At 38.2% G+C, this 27,036-nt stretch overlaps 1 protein-coding gene across 3 annotated transcripts in view; it reads left to right on the top strand.

The window, feature by feature from the left end:
- Positions 1–27,036, top strand: part of F5 (coagulation factor V) — an 85,931-nt gene that overhangs the window by 1,647 nt on the left and 57,248 nt on the right. For all 3 annotated transcript variants that reach the window (XM_067728589.1, XM_067728588.1, XM_067728590.1), the window contains exons 2-3: positions 2,504–2,595; positions 10,823–10,945. In XM_067728589.1, coding sequence (XP_067584690.1) covers positions 2,504–2,595; positions 10,823–10,945 — 215 coding nt within the window. The remainder of the gene's footprint in view (positions 1–2,503; positions 2,596–10,822; positions 10,946–27,036) is intronic.

Below are 27,036 nucleotides of genomic sequence, written 5' to 3'. Positions count from 1 at the left end.
GGTCATCCTATCCTCTCTGTGGCTGAGTTTCCAGAATTCTGGGAAGAGTTGTTCCTCTGGTATCAATTACTCAGTCAAAACCATACAGTGATAATCCAGACCAACTGTCCATATTTTTGAACCTCAAATCATGTCATTTCTTTCTAGTACTTTTATGTGAAAAGTCTAACCTTGTATCTGGCTGTTTAAACTAAGAACTTGTTATAGATTGTCCTACATCTAGAGCTAATGATACTCACTATAAAGAAATCAACATAGACAACTCCATCCTTTGCTAAAGTGTATTTTAGCACAAAGCAAAGATCTTTCCTTATTTCATGTAATATTGGCAGGACAGTGCCTTTTAGAGGTGAAATATATCTTTCATTCTTGCTCTGGGGCTGAAGTGAATGGTTTTGAAAATTTCCCTAAGGAAACATGTTCAATCACATGTATATAGTAACAGATATTGAAAAAAATACATATGTATTTTTTCTCGTGTTCTAGCTTTATATGATTTTATTATGAATAAATCATCCTTAAATAGTCCTCATAAATGGAAAATTCATCATGCATATTGTTTGAATTCATGTCATCTTTAACTTTCAGACAAATTATTTTCCAATAGCAATTCAATTGTTCAAATTAAAATAAATATACCTCAGTATGCACACATAATATACACAGGGAAACATATTAGGAAACACACCTCTATTAAAATTACTCCACATAAAAGACTAATTTTTCTTAGTAAAGATTTTTTACTGTCACCTATACTCCTGTATTTAAAGATCTAAGGTTAGGGACGGGAGCTACGTTTCAACTGTACATAAAACTAAACACACAAAATTACCACCACAGATAAATAAAAATGGACCTTCACATTAGGGACACAAACTAACATACAGAATCCTAGGGTTCTTGGGCTCTAAAAACTCTATGAGGTTGTTTAATTCATTTTCAACTTTCATGTTTTAACTTCTTACTTTTCCCCACACCCAAAGCACCAATACCCCTAGCAAATAGTTGTCTAGTTTCTACTTGAAAGCTTCCAGTGACTGAGAACCCACCACCTTCAATAGCTAGCCATTCCAAAAATACTTACTCATGCCTCCTTTAATCCTGTTTCCAAATATTAACACAGTTCTTGTATCTTACATTTTAAAATTATGAGAATGACTACAATTACAGATTTTTCTGCTCTCCGGGAAAACCTAAAAGCTCAAATCCAATTTTCATTATATTTTTAAAATACTACTAGCTAACACGCATTGAATATTTACAATGTGCCAGCTCTAAACCTTTTGTAGGTATTAACTTATTTAAAACTTGTAACAGTTCTGTGAGGGAGATTTTACTATCAGTCCCAGCTCACAATGATAGAAACAGAGGCACAAATTGATTAAATAAACTTTTCAAGGTTATATAGTTAACAAGGGGGTAGACACAGGATTCAAACTCAGACACTCTGAATCTACAACCAGTTCTCTTAGCTTCTGTGCTACATAGACATCATGGCAAATGTGATTAGTATCCCTCTCTGTTACACCCTAATTATAGTGGGGCCACTCTCTGGATTAGGAAGCATAACAAAGCCAATATGGGCAACTGGTTTAGACATTGGTAAGAAATTTCCCCTAATTATCTTTCCTTCATCTTTGAGTTTAAGACAAGGATAGGAATCATGTGCCCATCTTTAGAGACACTGAAGGAAAAGATGGGAAAGTATCCCAGTACTCTCCCTGCTGCCCTCTCTCTGAATTTTTAACCATGAAAACAGTCATCCCTTGGTACCTGTGGATATGGAACCCACAGATACAGGGGGATAACTGTACTAGTCTGTTTTATATAAGGGACTTGAACATCTACAGATTTTGGCTCCAGGGTCATCCTGAACCAACCTCCCACAGATACCAAGGGATGACTGTACAATGGTTTTTGAATCCTGGCTTTGCCATTATCAACTGATTCTCCTTGGGCAAGTTACTTAAACTTTCTGAGACTTAGTTTTTTCATTTGTTTGTTTCCTATATGAATCTCAGGGTCTTGACTCCATTAGCTATCTTCAACTTCTCAGCGAGAAACAGAGTCCACCAAATCAATTGTTCTTTACAATGTTCCCCAGTCACATAAGACTGTATTTGATTGATGAGTTGAAAAACAGCTCACATATTTATTCATAAAGGATTTGGTGATGTCTTTAATCATTTAAAATCTAAGCCTAAAGTTTGGGTTCACACTATCATCTTGGGTTCTATTTTAGAAAATTGATTCTGAGTAACAGGATTGGTTAGGACAGACTAAATTTGTGAAAGAATGGTTATCACAACAGAATATTCTTGAAGACGCCAATAATTATTTTATTAACTTCGCTTACTGTTCATATTTATAAGACCTTGGGCTTCTAAACTGCAGTTAAAAATACTGTTATTTCTAGTAAAAGTCTGAGGACATGAGAGATATCTTTTGTTGTCATGTGCGAAGTAGATGTCATGTAAGCCTTTCAAATTTATTTTATTTCCAGTTCGAATACTTCTGCAACCTCCTTTAAGAAAACTGTCTACAGAGAGTATGAAGCATTTTTTCAGAAAGAAAAACCACGATCCACAACTTCAGGTCAGCCTGAAATATATTTTTCAATTTTAAAGATAAAGCTCTATGGATAATTTGATATTCATATATATCTAAAATATTCACTTAGTGATATTTTATAGAAATGTGTGTTTTTGTTATTTTGGCTAGATAATTGGTAGAGGTCTTATTCATAGTATTGAGAATTGAGAAAAGCAAAGCATTAAGCCAAACTAGGGGCCCCTCTGAGCATGGGGCCCTGTGCAATTTCATGGGTCTCATGCCCATGAAGCCAGCTGGTTTTGACTGTGATTAAAAAAAAAACTAAACAAAACTTCTAAGTGTTTGCATTTTTATTCACTCATCTAACAAACTATTATTGAACACCTGCTGTGGGTGCTCAATTGAACTAGGCACTATGGATGCCACGCTGGACAAGAGAGACACATCTCCTGCCTTCCTGGAGCTTATGGTCTAGTTTAATGAGCACAGATGAGCCTTAGCAAATGATGATTTGCTGGGTCCCAAGACTCATTTAAAGGAACTGTATATGGCTGATTCTTTTGCATCTATCTTTCCCATCTCTTCTGTTTTATTCAGTGTGATGTATATAACAGCTATAATTTTTAGAGAAAAAATCTCTTTTTTTCCTCACCTCTTTTTTAATTAAGGAAAGTAGGCTGAATGGGTTTCTGGGATCATAAATATGGTAAATATGGTAACATAGTTCACAGAACTGATAAAGGCCGTTAAGAGAGAACTTCCTCCAGTTAGGTCCCCTAGTCAGTAATTCACTCATCCTTCCCCCCAACCAGGTGAAGACCTGTCATCTTCCCCAGACTCGTCCTTCTATCTTTTATTCATTCCATCTTGTTCTGCCTCCTCCTCAGATCTCCCTTTATCTTCAATCTTTCCTTAAATGGAGACTTCCCTTCCGTCAAAAATCCTCAACAAAAAACAGAACACAACTTATGTTCAAATTAACATCCGGTCTCAAAAAAAAGTCTCCCCTTGACTCTGTCTGCCTTTTCTCCCCTTTCCTTCACTACCAATTTCCTGTGTGATTGGTACATTTCATTCACTATCATATCAAATTACTCTCCTAAAAGGGGCCCCATGACCTCTTAGATGCCAGACCAATGGTTTCTTTCCAGTTATTTTCCCACTTGATATTACTAGGACATGTAATGCTCCCCCTTCTTGAAACTCTCTCTTTACCTTGTTTCCCTGGTGCCACTTCCCCTGCTAACGGAGATGGAATGGAAGTGAATGGAAGGTGAGGAAATGTAAGTAGGAGGAACTTACATAGATAACTCTTTCCTGAAACTTGGCTCCAAATGGGAGGAGAAATAGGGTAGTTCTGGGAGGGAATGAGGGGTTTAAGGACATTTTAAGAGTTTTATTTAAAAAAGGACAGTGACTTAAAATATCTAAGTGCTCAAGGGAAGAATCCAATAGAAAAGGAGAGGATAAAAACATCTGAGGGAGAATAACTGATGGAGCCAGACTCAGAAGAAACAGGAAGTGATGTGATTCAAAGCTGGGTTGGATCAGCCTGAGGTGGAAGAGATACTAACCTTCATGGGGGGCTGGGTGGGGAGCCTGGCAAGGGATCAGGTGAGTAAGCTTTTATTAATAAGGTTACTAATAAAATTAAGTTTGTCATTTTGGTCAGGAAATTAAAGGATCTCCTGTCCTCTACAGACTCTGTAGTCTATTCATTTTTATAGATCCAGCTTCAAGCTTAGTATGTACAGTAGATATTTAAGAACTATTTAATTAAATTAAGTTGTGAGTGGGTAAAGGGAAGACGAGCTGGGAAACATATTCATTAGGCCTGGAAAAAGAGGAATTGGGCAGAGATTCAGAGCTCTCCTTTTTGTGACTTTTGCCAAGTTCACTGAATTTGAATGTGCTGTGTCAGCCATTGTGCTGAGTGCAGTAAGGGATAGAAGGACCAGTGCCAGCCTGCAGACTGCCTTTTAGGTCAGGTGTCCCCCACCCCCAGGCCACAGACGGGTACCAGTCTGTGGCCTGTTAGGAACCGGGCTGCACAGCAAGAGGTGAGCAGGGAGCCAGAGAAGTTTCATCTGTATTTACAGCCACACCCCATTGCTCACATTACCGCCTGAGTTCCGCCTCCTGTCAGATCATTAGATTCTCATAGGAGCGCGAACCCTACTGTGAACTGTGCAGCGAGGGATCTAGGTTGCGCGCTGCTTATGAGAATCTAATGCCTGATGATCTGAGGTGGAGCTGAGGCGATGATGCTAGCACTGGGGAGTGGCTGCAAATACCGATTATCATTAGCAGAGAGGTCTGACTGCCCAGAGACCATAATAAATCAATTTCCTGCAGACTCATCTCAAAACCCTATCAGTGAGTGGCAAGTGACAATTAAACTGCATCTTACGAAGTAGACCGGACATAAGCAGCACACTTCAGGTGTCACTGTCTCCCAACACCCCCAGATGGGACCATCTAGTTGCAGGAAAACAAGTGCAGGGCTCCCACTGATTCTGCATTATGGTGAGTTGTATAATTATTTCAGTATATATTACAGTGTAATAATAATAGAAATAAAGTGCACAATAAATGTAATGCGCTTGAATCATCCCCAAACCATCCCCTGCCCTGGTCCGTGGAAAAACTGTCTTCCACAAAACCGGTCCCTGGTGCCAAAATGGTTGGGGACTGCTGTTTTAGGTGATACAGAGTCATCAATCATTTTTTAAAATTAATTTTTATTGGAGTATGGTTGCTTTACAATGTTGTGTTAGCCTCCACTGCACAACTAAAGGAATCAGCCATACACATACAGATAGCCCCTCCCTTTTGGACTTCCCTCCCATTTAGGTTACCACAGTTTATTAGGTAGAGTTCCCTGTGCTCATTTTTGAAGAGGAGAAGACTGTGACCAAAATCCTTGGAGCTGATTAATTTTGTAGTGATTTCCTGATTCAACCTCATAAGTTAGAAGTAGACCTTGATAGTTGATTTATGTTTAAGCCTGGTACACTTAAAATATTACCTTTGTCAACCCCAGTGTATCTCATAACATATTTGTTTTATGTGAACTCTGAGGCATTTTAACATTCATTTTCATGCAACCTCTTCCTGAACTCCTAAGGTTGCTTAATTATGAACCTTGGAGCACAGGGGTGGTGTCTTATTCAGCTCTGTAACCCTATAATAATTGATACTAGGAGGCAAACCTGATGTAAAGGAAAAGTCTCAGATTTTTAATAAGATCTGGTGTGAACACTGTCACTGACTATGTGGCCTTCCCCATTCCATTGCCTAGTTCTGTGTTCTTTGTACCTTTTGCTTATTTCCTGCTCCACCCATCTGGGGGGTATGATTCTAGCCATGTGCCCCATTTCTGCAGCATGAGCCCAGAAGTTATTGTAATTACAGGTGGGGCTAAGGCTACAGGACTGGAGGTCTGACGAGACACCTGTCCAGTGAGGTTTGTGGACATGTGGACAGGCGGAGGGGCCAGGCTCATTTTCAGAAATCCTGTCTTGGGCTCTAAAATGGCTAGTTTTGAGTCTCTGTGTATTTTACAGTAAGATTATGAAATGTTTGTCCCCAAAGGGGTTTTATATTAACAGCAACAATGGGCTGCCCTGTATTCTGCAACACATTATTCACCTGAGAGCAGGGGATTGCATTAGCTGACCTCCTGTAGTCCTTTCCAACTCCAAAACTGCAAGAAATTGGGTACATGCTGTGCTAACTTCCTGGGATCTCAAGACAGGCTACTCCTTCCCCCAATTTGGCTTTGGGCACTGAGGAGAGGGTGGAAAAGGTCTTAGGCCATCTGGCTAATGGAGGAACTAAACAGCAGCTCAAACAACGTTCAGCCATGTGTTTGCCTACATGCATGAAGGTATTTGGTTTGTATTTATAAGAACATCCCTTTGTTTTGCTTTAATTCTGAAGAAGCAGATAGGGAGGCTAAATAAATATTGCAAAGAACTCATTGCAGTAAGAGGTGAAATCACTTAGAAGACTTATTCTGGGCATCTGGCATTTGCAGCCATGTGATGCCAACAAACAAATCGACCAAGCAAGGCAACCACGGCAACAAAATGCAGTGGACAATGTGACAGCAGTCAGCATCTGATTGGGCTCAGGGGCATTCTGGGCGGTGGGAGTAGCCAGTGGGGACTTCTGCTGGGAGCTAGGACTGAGGGTGGCAGCCAGAAGAGAGGGGTCAGCCAGTGGAGTCAGATGTGGCCAGGAGTCAAAAATGGTGTGGACTTTGGGACTGTTCCAGGAAAGTGGGGGATCTGACCCGCCCTGCAGAAGGTGCTAAAGAAAGCTTTGGTTCAAGAGTCCAGAGAACTGAGTTCTACACCCAGCAATGCCACCCAGTCACTCTCCGCACCCACTTCCCAGGCTTTGTAACCATCTCTATAATGAGGATTAAACTATGTGGCCTCCATGGTCCTGTGCAGAACTAACATAAGAACACACAAACAAAAAGCTTCAGGCACAAGGTCAATATAAACTCTAGGACTGGAGTTCAGTGAAAGGAATAAGTGGGTGGAAAGATAGGAGTTGGGGAAAGATAGGACCTCTATCTCAGAGATCACATTTTATCAATGCTAATAGGAAATTAGTGTTCTATTGCTGTAACACGTTACCACAAACTTAGGGGCATAAAACAACACAAATGTATTATCTTAGCGCTCTTGAGGCCAGAAGTCCAAAATGAGTTTCACTGGGTTAAAATCAAGGTGTTCGTAGAGCTCTATTCCTTCTAGAGGCTCTAGGGGAGAATCGTTTCCTTGCCTTTTCCAGTTACTAGAAGCCACCTGCACTCATGGGCTCATGGCCCCTTCCTCCGTCTTCAAAGCCAGCAGGCAGCATCTTCCAATTGCTAACTCAGACACTCCTGCATCCCTTTTATGAGAGATTTTATGATTACATTGGGTCCACCTGGATAATCCAGGAAACTCTCCCCGTCTCAACATCTTTAACTTAATCACACCCACAGAATCCATTTTGCCATATAAGGTAGCATATCCATGGGTCCCAGGGATTAAGTCAGGGACATCTCTGGGAGGCCATTATCCTGCCTGCCACACCCACCAAACAAAACCCTCCCACAACATCCTCCGTTTCAGAGAATGGCACCCTCATCCACCCAGCCTTCCAAGCCAGAACGTCACCAGCCATCCATGCCAACTTGATCTCCCTCATCCTCCACTCCATGTTCAACCCATCAAGTCCTGACAACTTGATTTCCTAAATAGCTCTCTAATACGTTCTCTCCTTATTATCTCCATTGCCCTAACCTTAAACTAAGCCAAGTCACCAACATCTCTCTCCTGGAGCCTTCCATCTATTCTCTCAACATTCACTCTGGTTTCTCCCCAGATCAGAGGCTTAAAAACCAATATGTGGTTCATGTCACATCCCTGCTTCCAGATACTCTTAGGTTAAAACGCAAAAGTCTAAGAGGCCTACAAGGCCCTATGTGACTGGACCTCTGATCATGCCTTTGGCTTCACTTTCTGCCTATCTCTCTTACCTACTAAGCTCTACCTTCCCATGGCTGTCAGTTCTCTGAATAGGCCAAGTTTTCTGGCACCTCAGGGCCTTCGCACATGCTAAACCCACTCCCTGGAATGCCCTTGTCTATCCCTTTGCCTCTTTGCCTTTGGACTTCAGTTAATGCATCACTTCCTCAGGGAAGCATTTCCCAACCCTGATTACCTCCCTGCTTCTAAGATTAGACTAGATGCTTCTGTCAAATGCTCTTAAGAGAATCCTGTACTTTTCTTTCATAATATGAACCACAGTTTGTAATTCAATATTTGTGTGATCATTTGTTAAAATCTGTCTTTCCTTCTATTTTCTAAGCTCTATGAAGGCAGGGGGTACATCTATTTTACTCACCATTGCAATTCTAACACCTAGGATAAAGTGAGCACTCAATATTTGTTGAATGAATGAATAACTACAAGGTGGGGGGCTGCAATACCAAGAGGTGGCTAAAAGCTCAGTATCTAGAATCACACAGATTTAAGTTTAAATCATGGCTCTGCCTCTAATTAGCTGTATAATATTGGGCAAGATATTTAAATTCTCTGAGGCTCAGTTTCCTCATCTATAAAATAAAGCTCTTACTATCTACCTTAAAGATGTATTGGGAGGTTTAATGTAAGGACTTAGAGTGCTCAAATATATCAAGAGGGACGTTTATAATGATCGCCACTGCAAACAAATGCCAGTTGAACTCCATGACTACTGTAACTTCCCTTTCCTGTTCCTGTGATTCCTAATGGGCAGAAACCAACCCCATGAGAGCTTATGGATGGCTTGGAAGTGAGAACAGTCAATTGTCTGGAAGAGAGCTTTTGGTGACAGGTTCTCAAGCTTTGGAGGACATCAGAATTACTCAGGGGTACACATCTAAAATGCACGTTCCCAAACCCCACCTCCAGAGACTCAGGTTCATTGAGGCTGAGATAGTATTTACTTGGGAGTCTGCCTTTTAGTTAGACCCTCACTGATTCTGATGCAGAGCATCCGAGGACTACACTTTGGGAAATTCTAATATATGATTCTTCAAAAACCTTACTCAAATATCAACTCTTCCCTTAACTCTGCAGACAGAACTGGTCCTTCATCCTCTCTGCTCCCGTAGCACTTGGCCCGTATCTCAGCAGTAGCTCCTACCGAATGTCTATCTCTAAACGAGCTTGTGATCTCCTTAAGGACAGGGATGGTGCCTTATTTATCCGTGTGGCCCCAGAGCCTAGCACAGTGCCTGGGATGTAGTAAGTGAAACCTCACTCTTGATTTCTGCACCCTAACCTGCTCAACCCGCTGTGTCCCCATCAAAGTAACTGATAACATTATTTATCCAGTTGCTCAGATCAAAAACCTTGGTGTCATCCTTGACTTCTCTCTCTCAAGTGCCACATCCAACTCCTCAGCAAATTTGCTGGCTCTACTGTTGAAATGTCCAGAATCCAACCTCTTCTCCCCACTTCATTGCTACACATGCTGGCCCAATACACTGTTGTCTCTCGTTTACACCACCTGTTCTGCTTCCACTCTTGTCACTACACAGAATATTTTGTACACAGCAGCTAGGATGAACTTTTTAAAATTATTTATTTATTTATACAGCAGGTTCTTATTAGTTATCTATTTTATACATATTAGTGTATATATGTCAATCTCCCAATTCATCACACACACACACACACACACACCCGCTTTCCCCCCTTGGTGTCCACACGTTTGTTCTCTACATCTGTCTCTATTTCTGCCCTGCAAACTGGTTCATCGGTACCGTTTTACTAGATTCCACATATATGCATTAATATATGATATTTGTTTTTCTCTTTCTGCCTTACTCTGTATGACAGTCTCTAGGTCCATCCATGTCTCTACAAATGACCCAATTTCGTTCCTTTTTATGGCTGAGTAATATTCCATTGTATATATGTACCACATCTTCTTTATCCATTCATCTGTCAATGGACATTTAGGTTGTTTCCATGTCCTGGCTCTTGCAAATAGTGCTGCAATGAACATTGGGGTGCATGTGTCTATTTGAATTATGATTTTCCCTGGGCATATGCCCAGTAGATTGAACTTTTAAAACATATCAGACCATGTCTCTCTGTTGCACAAAGCTCCAGTGATTTCCCATTTCACTTAGAAGAAAATCCAGAGTCCTTACCATGGCCCATAGAGGGTGATCTGCCCTCTCCACCCCCAACTTTTCTCACTCTGGCCACACTGTCTGACTGTTCTTTGGATACATCAAGCTCCTGCCTCAGGGACTTTGAATTTGCCTCAGGACCAGAGAACAGTCTGATCTGCTCCCTGACTTCATTTAGGTCTCTGAGGTCTCCCCTTCAGAGAGATCTAAAGTAGCCAGTCACCCTTCTTACATTACCCTGTATAAATGAAAATGAACATCTTTCTTGACCCAAGATGGTAGTCTCCCCAGGAATGACAGTGGATCAGAATGGGGTGGACATGGTCAGAACTATTTCTTCTACTCTCTTAACTAGCTTTGGGCCCAAGCCAAGTGTTTCTACCTTCCCATCCTTATCTGCCTGCATGTAATATAGAGTTAATGAGCTGGCAAAGCCTTCTAGATTGAAGATAAACAGGTCAACCTCAGGACTGAGAGGAATGACGGCAATCAACCGTGGGGTTTTCTGCATGTTTTTCTTGCTTAGCAGCTCTGTCTTGGTAATCCTGAACACAGACATATTTTAAATCCTTGTTTTCATAGGACTTCTTGGGCCTACTTTATATGCTGAAGTTGGAGACATCATGAAAGTTCACTTTAAAAATAAGGCAGACAAGCCCTTAAGCATCCATCCTCAAGGAATTAAGTACAGTAAATTCTCAGAAGGTAAGAGGAATTTAACATCCCTCTGAGAAGGGAAAAGTTACAACTCTTTACCACCTGTGTCAAACATTTTAAACCATATTGTTGACCAAGTTAGAGAAATCTCCTTTCCTACAACTGGTAATTATAAAAGTTGCTGCCTTCGCAGATTTCAGAGAGGAAAATGAAAAAGTTCTGGGGTCATCTGGACCTCAGTTTTTTGGTAGGTTCTTGTTTTTTAATAGTTGGATGGGCAAGTTACCTAATCTTTATGAACTCCAATATGTTCCTCTGCAAAATGAGAATAATAATACATATATTGCAAGAGGGGTTAAGGCAGGGGTCTGCATACTTTTCTGTGAAGAGCTAGTAAATATTTTGGGCTTTGTGAGCTATGGAATCTCTGTTGCAACTACTCAACTCTACTCTTTAGTACAAAAGCAGCCATAGACGATATGTAAATGGATGCACATGGCTGTGTCCCAATAAAACTTTATTTACAAAAACAGGCAGCTGACTGGATTTGGCTCATGAGACATAGTTCGAAATAGCAACATAGGACTAGCCTGGCACATAGATGGCACTTAATCAGTGATATTTGGTGGTGACGGTGGTAGTAGAAGTAGTATTAAAATTTTGGACATAGTAAAGTACTTAAGAACATAAGCTTTGAAGGCAGACTTAAATTCAAATTCCAGCTTTACAATTTCTGGTTCTATGACCTTAGCCTCTCTGAGCCTCAGTTTTCTCATCTATAAAATGAGAACAATTATAATTTTAACCCTTCATAAGATTACTTTGAGGATCAAATGAGATCACTTAAGGTAACAAACTAAACATGGTGCCTGGAACCTGGTAAGCCCTCAATAAATAATGATAATGATGATGATGATAACAATGATGGTGAAGATCATGAAGATGGTGGTGATAAAAGCCACAGGATGGTAAGTACCCATGTTGATATTGTTCTGATTATTTCCATTATGTTGATGTTCAGACCACATTAAGCAGAGCAGAGTTCTGCTAGGAACTGATATAAGAAAATTATCCATATTGTAATAGATATTGGTATAATAACATATAAAAATAAATTTTAACCCTTCATGATTCACAAATCTTCTTTTTCCCATGTGTTCCAGCCGTTACACCTTTGAAGAGAGGAACTGGGTAGGAGAGTGGTTTACAATGTAGGTTCTGGAACTAGATGCCTGGTGCAAATCCTGGCTGAGACACTTATTAGCTGTGTGACTTTTGAAAAGTTACTTAACCTCTCTGTGCCTCATCTTTCTCATCTATAAAATGGGGATAGTAATTACACTTACCTCATATAGGTTTTGTTGTCATGAAATATTAGAACAATGCGTGACATATAATAAGCACTTGATAAATATTAGCTATGATGGTAAAGGTAATTCTTCAATCAAAATGTGTTCAAATTCTAATGTTATATGTCAATTATATCTCAATTAAAAATTTTAAAATATGCTCAAATAATTTAATATTTATTTGACAATATAGGGATTAGAAAGTGACTTTTATATTTATTGTTGCCTATGTAAATTGTTATCAAACTCATTCTGACAACATATAAATGACTGATAATAAGTCAATGAACTAACCTCCCCAGGACTATTAGTATTATCACTCAATATTTGGCTTGAGGAAAAACAATGAAGCATTAACTGTAATTTCAGGCATCTTAAAAAGGCACTTTGGCAAGACTCTGGGTGAGGTAGCATGCAATGGCATAGTGACATAGTGAAGAATCACCTACTTATAAGGATTCCAGATTACTGCATCAGGAATTCAGCAACACAATGCACGAGGGGAGAACCCTCAGAATGTCCCATGCAGGTTCTCTTTCAGGTGTGGGAGGAGGTAAGCGTTGTGGACTTTGTATTCTAGCTAAGCTGTTTGCACAGGGAATGAACCTTGCAACAGTTATCCCCCTTCCTTTACTGTTTATTTGTCCCTACACTCCCCTATGGCCAGAATTACTTATGAGCAATTGTTTAAAATGCTCCCACCACTTCCATTCGTCACTTGGTTATTGCCCCTGGTTTCATGAGTCTGAGAAAGGTAAGCACAGATTGATGGGGAAAGTCAAATGTTATCTTAGAAATGAGATGCGAATCTAGTAAACAGCTAAAAAGTGTCCTTTGCAGTGAAAAATAAAAATAAAAAATAAGACAAGGCTTCTATTCATTTTATCATGTCCTCTCTGAGAATAAAACATCTCCTCCTCCTTCATGTCTGACACTCATCCTCACCCATAGCTTCCTTCTATGGTTTGAACTATTTTTTCAGGAGTGGAAATAAATTAACTACATGCTGAGTCAGCTACAAGAGAAGCCAGATTCCTTTATCTCAGAGGTAGATATTTGAGAGATGAATGGTGAGAGGTTGAAACAATATAAGTGTCTTGAGAGCAGACTCAATTCTTGCCTGTGTGGCTGCTTGATCTAATCAGTGAATGATCCAACCTAGACAGCAATCTTCCTTATCTGGGAATTAATCCTTGAGCCCCACTAAAGATTTGGAGACCTACTGTCATCAGCTAGAAGAAAAAGGTAGCCATGGAAAGAATGCTGGCTTTAGAGCCAGAATGACCTGGGTTTGAATCCTAAGTTTACCTAGAAAATTTCCTTTATCTCTAACTCTCGGTTTTATATCTATAAAATGGGGATAGCAATTCCTCCCATCTAAAGTTATTGCAAGGGTTAGTCATAATATATGTTAAGGTTTTTGGCACATAGTTGCACACAATAAGGAGAGTGTTATTGCTGTGGTTCTTTCATGGCTGTTTATATTGCAGGCATTAAATTTTGTTTCCAGAAGCTTAGATTGAATGAAGACCTTGGCTTTATATAGTGCTCATCATTTTATTTCCACTCAAATGAAATAAAACTCCACGATGGAATTTAGATGACAAAATGAACTAAAATTGCATAGAAAACTTCAGTTGTCCAGGAGGACATAACGAATGAGTTGTTTTGGATAAGAATGTTTTCCAGATAGTTTGAGGTTTCCTTCTTTAAGTGTAAGATACTTTCTTTTAATCACTTTGGATGCAAATCTTTCTAAATGTTATACTTTCCCAGACTTCTTTTAAAACAGAAGAGTAAGGAGGAAAATTCGAATCCCTTTCTAAACCATTACTTCCACTCTACTTGGAGACTTTACAAAGATCCACAAATGTTAGAACTGCGTTCAGTCTAAGAGCAAACAAACTACATTACTGTCTCTGGTATTGTCTACAGGTAAAGAGTCTCTGGTATTGTCTACAGGTAAAGACCCTGAGCTTTCATTCATGGATTATGTAATATTTATTTTGGTTGTCCAGGAACCTTGTTGCTTTTTTAATTCTTGGCTATGCCTTAGTTAGGAGATAATTGGAAATCTGAGTCCTGGCAAGGAAAGATGTTACTGTATTTAGTGTGGAAGTCTCATGGTGGCCTTCCATCCATAAACTGGAAGCAGCTGACATAAATGCCAAGTTGTAGCATAGTGTTTCCAAATTACTTCCAGTTGCACCCCAACCCCAGGTGTACAGCGTTACGTAGGGCAATGACGGGTAACCCTTTTGGCAGGATAGACAAACTGTGATTCATAAAAATGCTTACAAGAACATTCCTTTTAGAAATGTATTTAATAGGAATATGTTTTTAAACCAGTAAATAAAATATCTGCAGCTGTACTTAATCATTTTAAAACTTTTTATCACTAAACGAATTTCAATTTGAGGCTAAAATTTTAGAAACTCTGTAGCCAGTACATGCTGAACTGTTTGATTATAATGAACTGTTTGAGCAAATTTTTTTGTCCAGTAAGATTTCTGAAGCTGTTTTGGTCCATTACCTTTAAAAGTTTGTTTCAGAGGGAATCTTAATATTATTCTTTGATTTATATTCTCACAATTTAAATGTGTGAGTTGCATCATGAGTACTATACAACGAAATTAGTTCTATAATATCCAGCTGTCTGCTGGTAAGCCAACTCTCCAAGTAATAAATAAATAAACGAGCAAGTAAATAAATAACTTTTCCACCAGAGATAGCTCTTTGCATCTAAGTGTTGCCAAATTCTTTATATGAAAAAATATTTTTTCAAAACATTCCAATGCTTGACATCATGTAGTCAATTACATTTTTCACTTTGCATCTGGGTATTTTGGGCTTATATAGATACTTCTTTGAGTATATGATAAATACCTGAAACAAATTGTAAGGGCTAATATAATAATTCTTGTAAATCTAAAAACTATGAGCTCTCCTATGAAAGAGACTTGCACGCCCTGTGCGATGAAACCAGGCTCTTCACAAAACATCAGCACTCTAATTTGCCCACTGCCTAAATGATAGCTTCTAGGATGTTCTAGAAGCTATAAGAATAAAGAATGTTCTGAATCTTTAAATGCACACTGAACTGTTCACTAAGTTTATTAAATGGAGGGGAAAAGAGCTGTCCAAGAAAATAAATAACAAGGGAGGATTTCATGAACAAGCACCCTAATGGGTGACCAAAGTGGCTCTTTATGTAACTTCCCTTTTCCAAAGCTTGTACGCACCATTTTACATTTGAAAAAAAAATACTCAGAGCCTCTTGGCAAATAATTAGCTCATCATGACAAGGGTAAACAAATCACAGAGCTGACTATGGACTAAGCAGGAAATGAACAGAATTGAAAAACTATGAAATAAAAGGCTGCCCTAGTATAAAGAATTTATTCTAGCGAGAAGCTAAACAAGGACTTTTTGTGCTCTAGCATAATAGTCTTTCCTGTCTATTTCTCATCTTTTCGGTTAAGAGTTTTAAACTTTTTGTTTTGATTACAAAGTCAAAATCAGATTTGCCAAAAATGTATTTCATAAATGCTTCCTCTAAGTAGCTATTTATATTTCATACCTCATGTTATATAGGTTGCAAAATCAAATATAAAACATGCGTGTTTTATTGTAGATGAAAGGTAAAAGAAAATGCTTTGGAATGAAAAGAATTAAAGCATTGAAAAATTTTCCCCAAACTGTCTCATTAGTAATCCTCACTCAGTATAATTACGCCAATGCAAATTTATTTGTTTCAATATGTTCACAATTAATCTTTTAGTAGTATAGTAACAATTAAAATCATTCATTCAATTATTTGAAAATTATCTTATGTGTTTTTTATATATATTTCACTTATAATTCTCTATTTAAAAATTTTTGACTTTTATTTTATGTATTTTTTTACACAGCAGGTTCTTATTAGCCATCCATTTATACACGTCAGTGTGTACATGTGAATCCCAATCTCCCAAATCATCACATCACCACCCCCACCCCCATGCCGCTTTCCCCCCTCGGTGTTCATACATTTGTTCTCTACATCTGTGTCTCAATTTCTGCACTGCAAACCGGTTCATCTGTACCATATTTCTAAGTTCCACATATATGCGTTAATATACGATATTTGTTTTTCTCTTTCTGACTTGCTTCACTCTATAAGACAGTCTCTAGATCCATCCACGTCTCAACAAATGACCCAATTTCGTTCCTTTTTATGGCTGAGTAATATTCCATTATATATATGTACCACATCTTCTTTATCCATTAGTCTGTTGATGGGCGTTTAGGTTGCTTCCATGACCTGGCTATTGTAAATAGTGCTACAGTGAACATTGGGGTGCATGTGTCTTTTTTTTTCAACTTTATTCTGTAAATTTATTTATTTATTTATGGGTACATTGGGTCTTCGTTGCTGTGCACAGGCTTTCTCTAGTTGTGGTGAATGGGGGCTACTCTTCACTGCAGTGCACGGGCTTCTCATTGCAGTGGCTTCTCTTGCTGTGGAGCACAGGATCTAGGCACACGGGCTTCAGTAGTTGTGGCACACAGGCTCAGTAGTTGTGGCACACGGGCTTAGTTGCTCCACGACATGTGGGATCTTCCCTGACCAGGGCTCGAACCCATGTACTCTACATTGGCAGGCAGATTCTTAACCACTGCGTCACCAGGGAAGTCCCACATGCCTCTTTTTGAACTATGGTTTTCTCTGGGTATATGCCCTGTAGTGAGATTGCTGGATCATATGGTAATTCTATTTTTAGTTTTTTAAGGAACCTCCATACTGTTCTCCATAGTGGCTGTATCAATTTACATTCCCACCAACAGTGCAAGAGGGTTCCCTTTTCTCCACACCTTCTCCAGCATTTGTTGTTTGTAGATTTTCTGATGATGCCCATTCTAACTGGTGTGAGGTGATACCTCATTGTAGTTTTGATTTGCATTTCTCTAATAATTAGTGATGTTGAGCATCTTTTCATGTGCCTCTTGGCCATCTGTATGTCTTCTTTGGAGAAATGTCTATTTAGGTCTTCTGCCCAGTTTTGGATTGGGTTGTTTGTTTTTTTAATATTGAGCTGCATGAGCTATTTATATATTTTAGAGATTAATCCTTTGTCCGTTGATTCATTTGCAAATATTTTGTCCCATTCTGAGGATTGTCTTTTCGTCTTGTTTATGGTTTCCTTTGCTGTGCAAAAACTTTGAAGTTTCATTAGGTATCATTTGTTAATTTTTATTTCCATTACTCTAGGAGGTGGATCAAAAAAGATCTTGCTGTGATTTATGTCAAAGAGTGTTCTTCCTATGTTTTCTTCTAAGAGTTTTAGAGTGTCCGGTCTTACATTTAGATCTCTAATACATTTTGAGTTTATTTTTGTGTATGGTGTTAGGGAGTGTTCTAATTTCATTCTTTTACCTGTAGCTGTCCAGTTTTCCCAGCACCACTTATTGAAGAGACTATCTTTTCTCCATTGTATATCCTTGCCTCCTTTGTCACACATTAGTTGACCATAGGTGCGTGGGTTTATCTCTGGGCTTTCTATCTTGTTCCATTGATCTATGTCTCTGTTTTAGTGCCAGTACCATATTGTCTTGATTACTGTAGCTTTGTAGTACAGTCTGAAGTCAGGGAGTCTGATTCCTCCAGCTACATTTTTTTCCCTCAATACTGTTTTGGCTATTCGGGGTCTTCTGTGTCTCCATACAAATTTTAAGATTTTTTTTTTGTAGTTCTGTAAAAAATGCCATTGGTAATTTGATAGGGATTGCATTGAATCTGTAGATTGCTTTGAGTAGTATAGTCATTTTCACAATATTGATTCTTCCAATCCAGGAACATGGTATATCTCTCCATCTGTTGGTATCATCTTTAATTTCTTTCATCAGTATCTTATAGTTTTCTGCATACAGGTCTTTTGTCTCCCTAGGTAGGTATATTCCTAGGTATTTTATTCTTTTTGTTGCAATGGTAAGTGGGAGTGTATCCTTAATTTCTCTTTCAGATTTTTCATCATTAGTGTATAGGAATGCAAGAGATTTCTGTGCATTAATTTGTATCCTGCAACTTTACCAAATTCATTGATTAGCTCTAGTAGTTTTCTGGTGGCATCTTTAGGATTCTCTATGTATAGTATCATGTCATCTGCAAACAGTGACAGTTTTACTTCTTCTCTTCCAATTTGTATTCCTTTTATTTCTTTTTCTTCTCTGATTGCCATAGGTAGGACTTCCAAAACTATGTTGAATAATAGTGGTGAGAGTGGACATCCTGGTCTTGTTCTTGATCTTAGAGTAAATGCTTTCAGTTTTTCACCATTGAGGATGATGTTTGCTGTGGGTTTGTCATATATGGCCTTTATTATGTTGAGGTAGGTTCCCTCTATGCCCACTTTCCAGAGAGTTTTTATCATAAATGGGTGTTGAATTTTGTCAAAATCCTTTTCTGCATCTATTGAGATGATCATATGATTTTTCTTCTTCAATTTGTTAATATGGTGTATCTCATTGATTGATTTGCATATATTGAAGAATCCTTGCATCCCTGGGATAAATCCCACTTGACCATGGTGTATGATCCTTTTAATGTGTTGTTGGATTCTGTTTGCTAGTATTTTGTTGAGGACTTTTGCATCTATATTCATCAGTGATATTGGTCTGTAATTTTCTTTTTTTGTAGAATCTTTGTCTGGTTTTGGTATCAGGGTGATGGTGGCCTCATAGAATGAGTTTGGGATTGTTCCTTCCTCTGCAGTTTTTTGGAAGACTTTGAGAAGGATGGGTGTTAGCTCTTCTCTAGATGTTTGATAGATGTTTGATAGAATTCACCTGTGAAGCCATCCAGTTCTGGACTTTCGTTTGTTGGAAGATTTTTAATCACAGTTTCAAGTTCATTACTTGTGATTGGTCTGTTCATATTTTCTATTTCTTCCTCGTTCCTTGAAGGTTATACCTTTCTAAGAATTTGTCCATTTCTTCCAGGTTGTCCATTTTATTGGCATAGAGCTGCTTATAGTAGTCTCTTAGGATGCCTTGTATTTCTGCGGTGTCTGCTGTAACTTCTCCTTTTTCATTTCTAATTTTATTGATTTGAGTTCTCTCCCTCTTTTTCTTGATGAGTATGGCTGATGGTTTATCAATTTTGTTTATCTTCTCAAGGAACCAGCTTTTAGTTTTATTGATCTTTACTATTGTTTTCTTTGTTTCTATTTCATTCATTTCTGCTCTGATCTTTATGATTTCTTTCCTTCTGCTAACTTTGGGTTTTGTTTGTTCTTCTTTCTCTAGTTCCTTTAGGTGTAAGGTTAGATTGTTTATTTGAGATTTTTCTTGTTTCTTGAAGTAGGCTTGTATAGCTATAAACTTCCCTCTTAGAACTGCTTTGCTGCATCCCATAGGTTTTGGATCGTTGTGTTTTTATTGTCATTTGTCTCTAGGTAATTTTTGATTTCCTCTTTGATTTCTTCAGTGATCTCTTGGTTATTTAGTAACATATTGTTTAGCCTCCATGTGTTTGCGTTTTTTGTTTTTTTCCCTGTAATTCATTTCTAATCTCATAGCGTTGTGGTCAGAAAAGATGCTTGATATGATTTCAACTTTCTTAAATTTACTGAGGCTTGATTTGTGACCCAAGATGTGATCTATCCTAGAGAATGTTCCATGCGCGCTTGAGAAGAAAGTGTAATCTGCTGTTTTTGGATGGAATGTCCTATAAATATCAATTAAATCCATCTGGTCTATAGTGTCATTTAAAGCTTCTGTTTCCATATTTATTTTCATTTTGGTTGATCTGTCCATTGGTCGAAGTGAGGTGTTAGAGTCCCCAACTATTATTGTGTTATTGTTGATTTCCTCTTTTATAGCTGTTAGCATTTGCCTTATATACTGAGATGCTCCTATGTTGGGTGCATATATACTTATAATTGTTATATCTTCTTCTTGGTTTGATCCCTTGATCATTGTGTAGTGTCCTTCCTTGTTTCTTGTTACATTCTTTATTTTAAAGTCTATTTTATCTGATATGAGTATAGCTACTCCAGCTTTCTTTTGATTTTCATTTGCATGGAATATCTTCTTCCATCCCTTCACTTTCAGTCTGTATGTGTCCCTAGGACTGAAGTGGGTCTCTTGCAGACAGCATATATATGGGTATTGTTTTTGTATACATTCAGCAAGCCTGTGTCTTTTGGTTGGACCGTTTAATCCATTCATGTTAAGGTAATTATCAATATGTATGTTCCTATTACCATTTTCTTAATTGTTTTGGGTTTGTAGTTGTAGGTTATTTTCTTCTCTTGTGTTTCCCACTTAGAGAAGTTCCTTTAGCATTGGTTGTAGAGCTGGTTTGGTGGTGCTGAATTTTCTTAGCTTTTGTTTGTCTGTAAAGCTTTTGATTTCTCCATTGAATCTGAATGAGATCTTTGCTGGGTAGCGTCATCTTGGTTGTAGGTTCTTCCCTTTCATCACTTTAAGTATATCATGTCTCTCCCTTCTGGCTTGTAGAGTTTCTGCTGAGAAATCAGCTGTTAACCTTATGGGAGTTCCCTTGTGTGTTATATGTCATTTTTCCCTCACTGCTTTCAATAATTTTTGTCTTTAATTTTTGTCAATTTGATTACTATGTGTCTTGGCTTGTTTCTCCTTGGGTTTATCCTGTATGGGACTCTCTGCACTTCCTGGACATGGGTGGCTATTTCCTTTCCCATGTTAGGGAAGTTTTTGACTATAATCTCTTCAAATATTTTCTCGGGTCCTTTCTCTCTTCTCCTTCTGGGACCCCTATAATGCGAATGTTGTTGCATTTAATGTTGTCCCAGAAGTCTCTTAGGCTGTCTTCATTTCTTTTCATTCTTTTTTCTTTATTCTGTTCCACAGCAGTGAATCCCACCATTCTGTCTTCCAGGTCACTTATCCATTCTTCTGCCTCAGTTATTCTGCTATTGATTCCTTCTAGTGTAGTTTTCATTTCAATTATTTTATTTTTCATCTCTGTTTGTTTGTTCTTTAATTCTTCTTGGTATTTGTTAAACATTTCTTGCATCTTCTTGATCTTTGCCTCCATTCTTTTTCCAAGGTCCTGGATCATCTTCACTATTATTATTCTGAATTCTTTTTCTGGAAGGTTGCCTATCTCCACTTCAGTTGGTTGTTTTTCTGGGGTTTTGTCTTGTTCCTTCATCTGGTACATAGCCCTCTGCCTTTTCATCTTGTCTGTCTTTCTGTGAATGTGGTTTTTGTTCCACAGGCTGCAGGATTGCAGTTCTTCTTGCCTCTTCTGTCTCTTTATCTTATGTTTAACTAACATGTGAATGTGAAATTCTCAGTAATTTACTCTTGTCAATGAGGTAGATATTAAAAACCACTATATGTTTAAATAAACCTGGATATGTAACACCATTTAAAATTAAATTTGATATAGTTGGGTAATTGGTTACACTGCTATATCTAGCATGTGTTAGAGCCTCTTACATGATTCTTAGAAAATTATATTGGTTGCTCTCATTACAGTTGAACAATGTGTTCTGATTATGGCTTCTCCATTGAAGTGGCCCTAGAAGAAATCTAGAAGTGAAATCCATGACAACCAGTGCACTAGCATGTAATCTACTATTAACTGGGCTGTGAGCCCCTCAGGGTCTCAGGCTGTCTTCCTTACATTTGTGCCCTGGCACCTAGCCCAGAGTCTGGAACATAGATGATGATGACGACAATCATTACTGAACTAAACTGAGGGACTGAGGACCAGATTGGAAAGTAGAGACCATGTGTTATTTTCCACCTGCTCTGAAATGTATTAATTTTCCCAGTGATTGTGAGCAGTTACCTGATCTTACTACCAGTTCCTACCCCCTTTAGAATAGATTCAGTCTTTCTCACGTGTATTAAGAGAAATTAAGAACACAAGATAAATCATATCAGAAGTATGAAGTTCATTTCTTCATAAATGAAAGAGGTTATGTTAATTTAAAAATGGCTTGGGGGGCTTCCCTGGTGGCGCAGTGGTTGAGAGTCCGCCTGCCGATGCAGGGGACACGGGTTCGTGCCCCGGTCCAGGAAGATCCCACATGCTGCAGAGTGGCTGGGCCCGTAAGCCATGGCCGCTGAGCCTGCGGAGCCTGTGCTCCACAACGGGAGAGGCCACAGCAGTGAGAGGCCCGTGTACCACCAAAAAAAATAAAATGAAATAAAAATAAATAAATAAGTAAGTAAGTAAGTAAATAAAAATGGCTTGGAAAGGAAATAGCCAAAATACTAAAGTATATCAGCACAGGTTGCCATAGCATTGGTTAGGTGCCAGACGTTTTACATATATTTTTCAGTCTTCAGAACCCATCAAAATGATAATATTGTTGCTAGAAAATGATTATATTATCTTAAGTTATGAAAGAGAAAATTGAGGCTGAAAGGGAGGTTAAGAAATTTTCCCAAATTCACACAGTTAGCAGGTGGTACAACCAAGAAATTTCAATTCTTGCCCGCAAACTCATGTACTTTCTCCCACAGTCTAGCAGAAGAAAGTATCATTAATCATACAATTTCATAAATATTTTAATTATAGTATCATCACAATTTCTAATTAAATATTTGTGAAATTATATGATATATATCAGAGATCAGGGAATGAGTAAACTGACCTATAGGATATGTTTATCCAGAGAAAGAGGAAGAACTTCAAAAGTTCTCTCTCACCCTACAAAGAATATCACATTTTGTCCTTTTGAGAGCTTATGAATGCCATTTGCTACTATAGGAATTTCCTATAGTAGAATCACAGTTGGAACAGTGGAAGTATTATGTCCAGAAACATCATTTTTTAACTTCATGAGATCACAAAGCATGAAGCATTGAATAAGGGTCATCATGCTTGATTCAACATAGCTTTAGTCAACAACTTGCCATGAGAATTTCAGTCAACAGACAAGGTTTAACCTGAGAGGGCAGATCTCCTTATCAGTCCTGTTTGTGCTTTGCTACCAAAGCTATTTTGCAACTTTCCAGTGATAATTCATTGTGTTTATTAGCAGAGACTCTTCCTCATAAACTCTTTTTTCTTTTTGACTTAGACTGGAATAATATTATTATTCACAGGAAGTTATTTCAGCTTTTAACATTTCTCAGCTCCTGATAATTTTAACACTCAAATCCTTTTTATCAATGGAGTGAAAGTTCAGCCTATTAAATATTGGTTATCAGTGTCAAAAGGATATCTTTTGCGGGGGAAAAAAAGATACAACAAAGTCCCGTGTTAAGCTTTTCACTAGCACAAGGTCACAAACTTAGATGCCTACAGAAGCCAGGAGGGTAATTCAATGAAAAACTTAGTCCAGTAGGGACTGGTGATCAGATAGTTAGTGTCCTATCTGAAGGGGGCAGCCAAAACTCAGATCCAACCAAATTCTCTGCAGGAATTTGATCCAGTGTCACCAGATCTCCAGGTTTTTATTTGTTGTTGTTGTTATTCTTTAAGAGAAACCAGCAACCTGATTCTTATATAATATCTCCATATTGTTAATGTTGGCATTTAATATGTTTTAATGCCATGCAATTCTAACAAACATACACATAAGTTTAGACTTTATGACCTTGCTTCTAGACCATAGGACCTTAAATCTTAAGAGTTCAATAAACATTCATTGAGCACCTTCTCAATGCTAGGTACTGTGAAAGGCACCAGAGATACTAAGACAAATACAATCCAGCACCTGTCTTTGAGTCACTCATATTCTAGTGACAGAAATGTGCATGGTACAAATAATTATTATCTAGTAGGAAGAAATAAAATTAATCATATAATCTCACATATATCAATACTTAATTATAAATTGTGGTGAGTGCTGTAAAAGAAAAAAAAAACCAGCACAATCATAGATGAGGGAAGAAGTAAGCTTACACCTGACATCTGAAGGATGAGCACACATTTATCCAAAGGAAGAAAAGGAGGAAGAACACTCTAGGCAGAGGGGATAATATCTACAAAGACCCTGAGCTAGGATGTAACTTGGCACTTCTGGGAAACTAAAAGGAGACCCAAGTGTGAATGATACATAGTAAACAAGGGGAAAAGTCACACACGTTGAGAATGGAGAGAGAAGTAGGGGTAGGTCATAAATGGACCTGTGGTCAATGTTAAGGATTTTGAGAAATAAGAGGCCATTGTCAGGATTTTAAGCAGGAAAATGGCAAAGTAAGATATGGGGTTTTAAGGGATCATTCTGTCTACAGGCTGGGAAATAGATTATGAGGGTCCTCTTATGCCAGAATCCCAGTGACCAGTTAACAGACTAATTCTGGAGTCTAGGCTTGTCCTAGAGTGATGCCTATAGAGATACAGAGAAGAGTGCAAACTTGGAATATATTTTAGACATAGTAAATTGCTGTGGAGTACAAAATATGCATGACATAGAGATACAAATGGAGATGATACTGGATAGGTAGATTGGGCAAACTCATGAATAACTTCAGCTGCCATAGTAACAAACTTAGTCTTTATCCTGTGGGTGAGACAAAAGTTTGATGGAATGAGTTGACACAGTTGGATTTGTGTTGACCTAATAGTAACCTGATTCAGTCTCCTGTCTTCAGTAAAGACTTTATGGTCCATCCATAACTAGTCTTTTTTTCCCCTATGCTCTAAGCTTAATCATCTACAAAAATTGGCAGCTTCTGAGGGTATTAAAGTCCATCTTTGTTTCCTATCTCTAAAGCAAATGAAATCATGACTACAATATTACTTCAAGTTTGGTTGTATTCTCTTCCATACACAGAATGGTGTCCTATGGAGAACATGTCAGTGAATCTAGATGTACATATTCAAATCTTCTATCTTATGACTTCCATACTCAGAACCTCATGTGGTACAGCAATGCATGTTGCTGCAGCCTAAATGCCCCATTGCTGATGGATGCATATTCCTCGTTTCCCACTCCCATCTGGAGAGCCCAAATGTATGCTGATGCCATGCAAATTCACATGAGTGTTTCTGAGTGGAATAGATTTTCCTGATGATGTGCAATTAGACAAGGGTAGCTGACACTACTACAGCATAAACTATTTCTTATAGAAATTCAGCATCTCAGAGTCTGGCTTTTGGACATGAGGGACCATATTTACCCTTTTGCTTAACAATTAGACAGGCAGACAAAATAACATGAAACAGTTTTCAGACATTGAACAATAGACAATGCAAGAGAATGATCCATGAGGGAATAACAACAAATGAGGTGAGCCCTCTGCCTGGAGAGAGTTTCCAGGGCACAGCACAATGAGGGTGAATCCAAGCAGAGCCCAGCAGTCTCTTTGAGTTGAAGAAATAGAGTTTAGATTCTGGGTAGCCCATAGTATCTGGAACCTGTGATTTGTAGGGCAGAGTCCTAGAGAGAATGGTACAGCTACAGAGAAAGAGCTCTTGTGAATTCAGTGAGAGGTCCTGTCAAGTCTTCAACTAAGTACTAATATGCACATGTATGTGAGGAAAGTATTAATGGTAAGGTAAATACCACCAAAAAGAAACAGACAGAACAATCCCTAGACCACACACAGGGTCAGGAATAGTGTATGTTCCCACCATCAAAAGTGGAAAGACCTCCTAATAAATGGGTACTGGGTAGAATCACCAGAAGGAACAGAAGTTGGACAAAATTAGTCTAGACTATAGGCCGCTCAGGAGATGACAAAGCTTTAAAAATAAGACTTGAATGTATAAAATTGATTCCAAGTGTCTGAACTATGTGTCAGCATAAAATCCAATACTTGTTACAAGAATGCAACAAAATCCCAAAACCAACATGTAAAACTCACAATGTTAATAAAAATTAATGTGTTCATAAAATCAGGATAATCATTACCCGTAATCAAGAAAAAATCAATCAATAAAAACAGATCCAGAAAAAGAACATACAGACACTACTATATATAAGATAGATTACCAACAAGCACCTACTGTATAGCACAGGGAATTCTACTCAATATTCTGGGATAACCTGTATGAGAAAAGAATCTAAAAAAGAATGAATATATGTATATGTATAACTGAATCACTCTGCTGCACACCTGAAACTAACACAACATTGTGAATCAACTACATTAAAATAAAATTTAAATTTAAAAAAAGAAATGATAGTACTAGCAAGCAAAGACATTAAGATAGCCCTTATACATATTCTCCATATGTTCTAGAAGGTAGAGAAGAGTATGAGCATGATGAGGAGAGAGATGGAATGTTAAAAAAAACAAAACATAAATGGAACCTCTATAGATAAATACAATAGCTGAAATGGTAAGTACACTGGATGAGATTAACAGCACATTAGACACTGGAGAAGAAATATTGGAGAACATTAATACATAATGATAGAAACTATCCAAAATAAAACATGCAAATAAAATGACTGAACAAAATGAACAGAGCTTCAGTGAACTATGGGACAATATCAAGTGATCTGACATATGTGTACAGTAAACCCTTAAACAATGTGGGGATTGGGGCACCAACCCTCCACACAGTCGAAAATCCATATGTAACTTTAGTCTGTCCTCTATATCTGTGGTTCTGCATCTGCAGATTCAACCAACCATGGATGGTGTAGTATGTATTTGTTGAAAAAAAAAACATGTGTAAGTGTACCTGCACAGTTTAAACCATGTTGTTCAAGGGTAAACTGTAATTAGAATCCTAGAAAAGGAAGGGACAGAAAAAAATATTCAAAGAAATAGTGGCTGAAAACTTTCAAACTGTGATGAAAACTATAAACCTACAAAGTTAGGAGGCTTGACAAAACCAAGAAGAAGAAACGT

The sequence above is a fragment of the Pseudorca crassidens genome, chromosome 2 (genome assembly GCF_039906515.1).
Source record: "Pseudorca crassidens isolate mPseCra1 chromosome 2, mPseCra1.hap1, whole genome shotgun sequence".
Taxonomy (NCBI): domain Eukaryota; kingdom Metazoa; phylum Chordata; class Mammalia; order Artiodactyla; family Delphinidae; genus Pseudorca; species Pseudorca crassidens.
The sequence above is the reverse complement of the archived record's forward strand: the minus strand, read 5'-3'. Positions and strand labels throughout refer to the sequence as shown.